The sequence below is a fragment of the Triturus cristatus genome, chromosome 9, assembly GCF_964204655.1.
Source record: "Triturus cristatus chromosome 9, aTriCri1.1, whole genome shotgun sequence".
NCBI classification, from domain to species: domain Eukaryota; kingdom Metazoa; phylum Chordata; class Amphibia; order Caudata; family Salamandridae; genus Triturus; species Triturus cristatus.
Genome location: NC_140592.1, coordinates 1290783616 through 1290791990, shown reverse-complemented (window position 1 = coordinate 1290791990; position 8375 = coordinate 1290783616). Strand labels below are relative to the sequence as shown.

The window sequence follows — 8375 nt, the reverse complement described above, 5'->3', positions numbered from 1 at the left end:
CTTTCTGAGGTCTAATGTAGGCCTGAGAGAGCCGTCCTTTTTTAGAATCAAAAAGTATAGGGAGTACACCCCCGTCCCCCGAAGCTGTAATGGAACTGGTTCTATTGCATGTTTTTGTAACAGGGAGAGAACCTCTTGTTTTAAGAGGGTGAAATGTTCTGGTGACATTGCACGCTCTTTTGGAAGGAGAGTTGGGGGAGTTTATGTAAGTTCCAGGCAATAACCATACTGCATAATCTGTAAGACACACGTCTGTGGTGATTGAATTCCAGACAGGTAGGAACTGTGAGAGACGTCCCCCGCCAGGTGTTAAATGATCAGGGGGTAGTGGAGGGAAGTCACTGCTTATTGGCAGGGAAAGTGCGGGTGGAGTTACCTCTGCCTCGTCCTTTGTTATTATTTCCCCAGTAGCCTCAGCGAAAATAACCTCTGGAGGTGGATTGGTTGTTTTTATAAGAGGAGGAGGGAGACTCCGACGCCATTGTTTTTGAGCCACCTCTATACAAGGAGCGGTGAAAGGAACCCCTGCTGGAGAACAATTGTAAGGCAACCATGGACTTAGCAGTTTCGGTGTCCTTTTTCATCTTTTCAAGTGAAGCGTCGACTGTTGGCCCAAAAAGATGCTCTTTCTCAAAGGGCTGATTGAGTGTGTAGGATTGGACCTCCAGCTTGAATCCAGAGATTCGAAGCCAAGTGTGCTTGACGTGATGCTGTCTGCTGCATCCAGTGCACATTTTATGGAAGTATTGGTGATAAGCTTCCCTTCTTGTATGAGGTTGTTTGCCTTTGTCTTGTATTCATCCGGCAAGTGTTGGATGAGTTTTTCTAACTCATCATGGTGAGCTCTGTCGTAGTGTGCTAACAGGGCCTGAGCATTGGCGATTCTCCAATGGTTAGCAGCATGTGAGGCCAATCGTTTGCCTGATGCATCTATCAATTTAGACTCCTTATCAGGAGGAGGGGCGTCGCCTGTAGTTTGAGAATTAGCTCTCTTGCGGGCATTAGATACGACAAGAGAGTCTAAAGGCAACTGTCCCCCAATATATGCAGGGTCTGTAGGAGCGGGCTTGTACTTCTTATCCACTCTAGGGGTCAGTATTCTGGCTCAGACTGTGTCCTTAAATACCTCATCTATGTGTTTTATCATGCCCTTGAGTATGGACAAAGTATTAGTGGACTTTTGTGAATGAGTAAATGTCTCCACAGGTAATCCTCCTCTATTGGGTCTGAGTGTCGCTCCACCCGTGGTATTGAGCAGCCCTGTTAATAAGCTGTGCAAAGCCTATATTGTCATCAGGTGGGGAGGGTCTGGGGGGATACAGGTCAGAATCATTGTTGTGATCTGGTTTCTTATTGTAATCTCCCCATGGATCAGCGTCATGTGGAATGTCCTGGTCTTGTGGTATGTCCTGATCCTCGTCCCCATCCCCATAATCGTCATCATATTGTAGTTCAGGTGAAAATGTGGGTGGCGGTGAATTTGATGGTGTAATTAGAAAATTTGGGTTAGGTGGAGAAGAAGGAGGTATGTAAGGGGAAAAAGGGTTAGTATCAATGTCCTTCTTCAGAGGAATAGAAGAGTCCTCTGAGAAATCCAACTTCCGTTTTTGGGGAAGAGTGGCTGTAAGGTGTCCAGTATTGGGATCAATACTGCGTCTCTTCTGTTTTGGGTCCAAAACTGTGTCTTCGGATGGAAGTTCCTTGAAAGGAGTGTCTTTCTCCTTAGGAGCGGGTTTCGGCATGGAAGACTTATGAGGGTCTTTGTGCGCCGACTGTTCCGAGTCCGAATATTTACTTTTGGTGTGTTTAGAATCTGAATCTTTCATAGCGGGATGTTTCAGCCCCGAATGTTTCGGTGCGGAGTGTGTCGGCTCCAAGCTTTTATGTGCCGAGGATTTCAGTGTGGACGATTTCGGCTCTGAAGCCTTTTTCGGATCCGCGGTCTGCGTTGCCAAAGGTGTCTTCTATGCCGGCGGATTAGGGGGTGGCACATGAGGCGATTTATGTTTTGGTACTGAAGGTGTTGTTTCGGTACCGGAATGGAGAAGAGTCTTCTTCGATCTGAACGATCGACACACTTTGCAGTCCTTCTCGTCGTGTTACGGGTGCAGGTCAGTGCGTGGGAACTTAGCACGACACTGGAGACATAGTTTAAATGGAGTCCGTTCCATCGACTGCTGGCGTGGTCGGCACGGGTAGGCCCACCGGCCTGCCTCGAAGTTCCTGATCGAAGGTTTTCACAAATTATATGATGCGCGTTGAATGGAAAACCACGATCAAAAGACAATACCGTCGAGGGTAGAGGATTGCGCATCAAAGGGGTTCGGAAATGATACCGAACCGGAACGCAGCAATACACATCCGAACCGGATGGCAGAAGCCTTTGAGTCTCAAAGCAAAAGCAGGAGCTTCATGGATTCCAAAGGTTATTCATTTATGGATGGAGCTTCACCCTTTGCACGGAAATTATATTCTCTACCCTTATTCACCATGGATTTGCTTTTTTAGATGTTATCAATTTGACTCAAGTCACATTTAGAAAGCTGAAAAATTGTACAATTTCCTTATTGGTTTATTGTTGATTTTTGTACTTAAACTTCACTGTACAATTTGCATCACTTTCAAAACTGAAAAGGTTAAAAATGCATGTATATAAAAAAGGCACATCTCTTAATTTCTCTTACAAAAAGTATATGCTAAAAACATGGAAAAGGCAAATAGCCATTCGGTGTGCAAACATTTTCTACAAACAGAAATGCCCTGTGTGCAGCATCTCAAGATAAATTATTTAAATAGCAACATTTACTCCAGTCTGAGTGAACGTAATGCAGGAAGGAGAAAAACACAACCATTTATGAAAAATACAAAAGAATTATGTTTATAAGATGACCACAAAAGTATCAAAACAACTTGGAAAACGGTGCAACGTCTTTCACAAGCAGTGTCCGTTGTTGCGAGTCGCGGCTGTTCAGCGTCAGTAACACAACAGCACGTGGACGTGTCGAAGGCTTCCCGGAATCTCTGCTTCTTTCAAAGGCCTCCTTTTGTCTCACTCACACAACAATGAGGTAATATTTGTACATTTAACTTTCACCTTTGTCCTGGTCTCTGTCGGTGGGACAGGGCAGTGACAGGGCTATTCACTGGGCAGAGTGAGGGTCTCTGCACAGGCAGTGTTTGCTGAGGCCAATGATCAATAGCTTTCGTAATCTGTTAGCCACTTGCAGTGGCCAAACTGACTAACTGCTATTTGGCCGTATACTGTGTTGATTTAAACCCAGGGAAACTAGAACAGAAATAGTATGCAGACTAGCTAGATAGAAATTTGACTTGTTCACCTCACCTAGAGAGACCTTTTGAGTTTTCCCCTTGCAGTACACCGGCTGTTTAACCACAATTAAACACTGTGGTCTTCATCTACTATCACTGCCTGTGTGCACTCTTAGTCAGACTGGTCTAACCCCCTGTCTTCCTGTGTGCACTCTCAGTCAGTCTGGTCTAACCCTCTGTCTTCCTGTGTTTATTCTCAGCCTTCTTTGTCTAACCCAGTCTTCCTGTGCACTGTCTCAGTCTGCTGGGTCTAACCCCTCTCTTCCTGTGTTCGCTCTCAGTCTACCGGGTCTAACCGCTTGTCTTCCTGTGCGCTGTCTCAGTCTGCTGGGTCTAAACCCTCCCTTCCTGTGTGCAGTCTCAGTCTGTCTGTTCTGACCCTCTCTTCCTGTGTACAGTCTCAGTCTGCCTGTTCTGACCCTCTCTGATCTGCTGTGTTTGCTCTTCCAGTCTGCCGGGTCTAATACGCTGTGATTTTATGTGTTATTACAGTGAGCTGGGTCTAATCCTGTGACTTCCTTACGTAAGTACAGTCAGCAGGGTCTAATACGCTGTGACTTACTGTGTTCTGTTACAGTGTGCCGGATCTTATCCTGTGACTTTCAGTCCGCTAGTACAGTGTGCCAGGTCTAATTGCTGTGACTTCCTGTGTTCTGTTACAGTGTGCCGAGTCTAATCCTGTGACTTCCTGTATGCTGTAACAGTCTGCAGGGTCTAATCGCTGTGACTTCTTGTGTTCTGTTACAGTGAGCTGGGTCAAATCCTGTGACCTCCTGTACGCTAGTACAGTCTGCCGGGTCTAATCGCTGTGACTTCCTGTGTTCTGTTACAGTGTGCCTGGTCTAATCCTGTGACTTCCTGTACATTAGTACAGTCTGCCGGGTCTAATCGCTGTGACTTCCTGTGTTCTGTTACAGTGTGCCGGGTCTAATCCTGTGACTTTCTGTATGCTATTGCAGTCTGCCGGGTCTAATCCCCTGACTTCTGGTGTGGTTGTACAGTCTGACAGATCTTAATCAGTGACATCCTGTGCTTTCTTAATGCTTGCTGGGTTTATCTCCTGGCCAAATCTTGTGAATTGATGAAGTCCCTTAGATCTTCCACTTTGCACAGAGACCCCCTAACAACATCCTTCCTGCTTGCATTGCCCTGGCAGTTTTCTGTAACTTCCTTCTGCACTTCCTGCCTGGCCAGGTGACCAATGGAAGGCCCTTGTGACGTCACCCACCCCCCACTTACAGCAGAGGTCCTGCTAGCCTCTCCACCAGCTGGCCGATTAAAGAAAAATACTATTATGAACGAAATCTCACTGCTGGATAAAAGCAGGTTAATAAATAATGTGTATTTACAATCTTCCAGTCGCAGACCGGACTTGGGTTTCTGCTCTGTATTTGGCCCATTGGCTCTTGGGTAGCTCTCTGTGTGCCATGACGCCGGAGTGCAGGTCTCAATGCGCTACCTTGCCTCTCTCTGCTTCACAATGGACTCTTCTGGGGAGGTGCAGGAAGGGAGTGATTGTCCAGGTTAAATTTCATCTTTCAAGTTTTTATATTTAGCCACAAAGAAATTTGTTGACAAGTGCTACCTAGGAAGGTCCGGGTTCCACACCTGCCTCTTCCGGCTGCGTCACGGCCAACACAAACCTGGAAGTCAGCCAGGTGTAGCGAAAGCTAGACTGATGCAGCTAGCCTGTCCTAAGCCGTGTAAACATCTGTCCTAGGGCGGCCGTGGCGGTCCACCCGCTCTCAAGAGAAGCAGTGGTCCCAGCGCAGCCATTCAATAACACACAGTGTGACAAACTTTACATCTGAAAAGAGTCTGGATGTTTGACTCCCTAGAGACACAGCATGCCATCACCAATGAGTCTCCAAGAGGCTTCGGGGTCAGGAGGACGAGCCCAGGGGCTTCAGACATCTGTCACTTCAGCTCGCCCTTCCCCACTGGGTGAGTGTCTTTTTCCCTCTGATCGCCCCCATTGTGTTCGGTGTCTGGGTGTCTGTCGGACAGCGGGACGGGGGGAGGTAGGTGTCTGTCTCTCCAAGACAGCACTTCTGCCTGAGCTTTACCATTCCAGGATGTCCCGCCAAGGAAAATAAAAACACCGGTTTCAGTTGAGGTACAAATACTGCTGAAGCGTCGTCCCAGCCCTTCCGAGCTCTCCCTGGGGCTGGGCCTGGGGGCGTGTCCTGCTGACAGAAGAGAAGAGGGAAAGAGGGCTCCCAGGGTGGCAATAAAAACAAGAAACTGTTCTGAAGGTGCAAAATCAGCTAGGTAACCACCTCTGCATCACTGCAGCTCCGATTATGTATCTGGAAAAGAAAGAGGAAGCATGTGAGATCTCCTGTCGTGATCACTACAGGGAGTGACTCAATGAGTGCCGGCTCACTCGCCCCCTCCACAGACACCTCACCCACCTGTCTCCCACCACAGACACCACACCCACCTGGCTCCCACCACAGACACACTCCTCACCCACCTGGCTCCCACCACAGACACCTCACCCACCTGGCTCCCACCACAGACACCACACCCACCGGGCACCCACCACAGACACCACACCCACCTGGCTCCCACCACAGAAACACTCCTCACCCACCAGGCTCCAACCACAGACACCACACCCACCGGGCTCCCACCACAGACACCACTCCCACTTGGCTCCCACCACAGACACCACACCCACCCGGCTCCTACCACAGACACCACATCCACCTGGCTCCCACCACAAACACCACACCCACCTGGCTCCCACCACAGACACACTCCTCATCCACATGGCTCCCTCCACAAACACCACACCCACCTGGTTCCCACCACAGCCAAACTCCTCACCAACCTGGCTCCCACCACAGCCTCACTCCTCACCCACCTGGCTCCCACCACAGCCAAACTCCTCACCCAACTGAATCTCACCACAGCCTCACTCCTCACACACCTGGCCCCCACCGCAGCCACACTTCTCACTCACCTGGCTCCCACTGCAGCCACTCTACTCACCCACCTGGCTCCCACTGCAGCCACTCTACTCACCCATCAGGCTCTCACTGCAGCCACATTCCTCACCCACTTGGCTCCCACCACAGCCGCATTCCTCACACACCTGTCTCCCACCGCAGCCACACTCCTCACCCACCTGGCTCCCACCGTAGCCACTCTACTCTCCCACTTGGCTCCCACCTCAGCCACACTCCTCACCCACCTGGCTCCCACCACAGCCACACTCACTCACCCACCTGGCTCCCACTACAGCCACTCTACTCACCCACGTTGCTCCCACCACAGCCACATTCCTCACCCACCTGGCTCCCACCACAGCCACACTCCTCACCCACCTGGCTCCCACTACAGCCACTCTACTCTCCCACCTGGCCCCCACCACAGCCACACTCCTCACCCACCTGGCTCCCACCACAGCCACACTCCTCACCCACCTGGCTCCCACTACAGCCACTCTACTCACCCACCTGGCTCCCATCATAGCTACATTACTCACCCACCTGGCTGCCACTGCAGCCACACTCCTCACCCACCTAGCTCCCACCACAGCCACACTCCTCACCCACTTGGCTCCCACCACAGTTACATTCCTCACCCACCAGGCTCCCACTGCAGCCACACTCCTCACCCACCTGGCTACCACCACAGCCACACTCCTCACCCACCTGGCTCCCACTACAGCCACACTCCCCACCCATCTGGCTCCCACCACAGCCACTCTACTCTCCCACCTCAGCCACACTCCTCACCTACCTGGCTCCCACCACAGCCACACTTGCATGGTCTACAAGTCCAAACCAGATAGCGAACCATCAGGGTAGGAAGGCGTGATGGAGCTCAGGCCAGCAACAGACTAGTGCCATCAAAGCTGAAAAGAGCAATCCTCCCTATGTTCAAGGGATAGATCAGGGCACCTAATCTTCAGTATTCTAGTAAAGAAAAGCCACATTTCTTCCTCCCAATCACACTCACCGCACCATTGTCACTCACAATCTCTTCCTTAGATCTTAGTAAGGGTCAGTGGGTCTGTGACTATGCCTTCAGGGTGAGCTATGGCAAGACTCCAGAATTGTTGTTCTTGATCTTTCCGGACAGTAGCACCACATCTGGCAGGAGTTAGGTGGATGGTCACAAGACCTGAGCCCCCACAGTGACATCCAACACAGACAACCCACAACCTACATCATTCCCGTAGGAGTTAGAGTGGTCCATGCTGGCCCCCTCCCTCCATAGATTGTACTACGGAGGACGCCCATCACTCCACAGAGCTCTGTGGTCCATCAGTTGAACAAGGGCTGCAAGAAGGACCCCCCCACATGGAACCCTTCATGGGTTTACTCTACACGCACTCTGAACTGTGACGGTTACTGGGGAGCACACACAATATCAAAGTGGATCACACCGGATCTGTGTACAACCACTGACCCTCTGCCTCTGCCTCCGCCACACAACCACATACTGAACAACCACTGACCCTCTGCTTTCACCACACAACCACATACTGAACAACCACTGACCCTCTGCCTCTGCCACACAACCACATACTGAACAACCACTGGCCCTCTGCCTCCGCCACACAACCACATACTGAACAACCACTGACCCTCTGCCTCAGCCACACAACCACATACTGAACAACCACTGACCTTCTGCCTCCTCCACACAACCACATACTGAACAACCACTAACCCTCTGCCTCCTGCACACAACCACATACTGAACAACCACTGACCCTCTGCCTCCTACACACAACCACATACTGAACAACCACTGACCCTCTGCCCTGCCACACAACCACATACTGAACAACAACTGACCCTCTGCTACCCAACCACATACTGAACAACCACTGACCCTCTGCCTCCGCAACACAACCACAAACCGAACAACCACTGACCCTCTGCCTCCACCACACATCCACATACTGCATTGACGGGTCACGCGCTGCATTGACGGTTCGCGCGCCGCATTGATGGGTCACGCGCTGCATTGACGGTTCGCGCGCTGCATTGACGGGTCACGCGCTGCATTGATGGATCACTTGCTGC

At 50.7% G+C, this 8375-nt stretch overlaps 1 protein-coding gene across 2 annotated transcripts in view; it reads right to left on the bottom strand.

The window, feature by feature from the left end:
• Nucleotides 1-2551: 2551 nt before the first annotated feature.
• THBS1 (thrombospondin 1) overlaps nt 2552-8375 on the bottom strand; it is a 106989-nt gene continuing 101165 nt past the window's right edge. For both annotated transcript variants that reach the window (XM_085627474.1, XM_085627475.1), the window contains exon 22: nt 2552-5639. In XM_085627474.1, the coding sequence (XP_085483600.1) occupies nt 5632-5639 (8 nt within the window). In that variant the 3' untranslated portion in view covers nt 2552-5631. The remainder of the gene's footprint in view (nt 5640-8375) is intronic.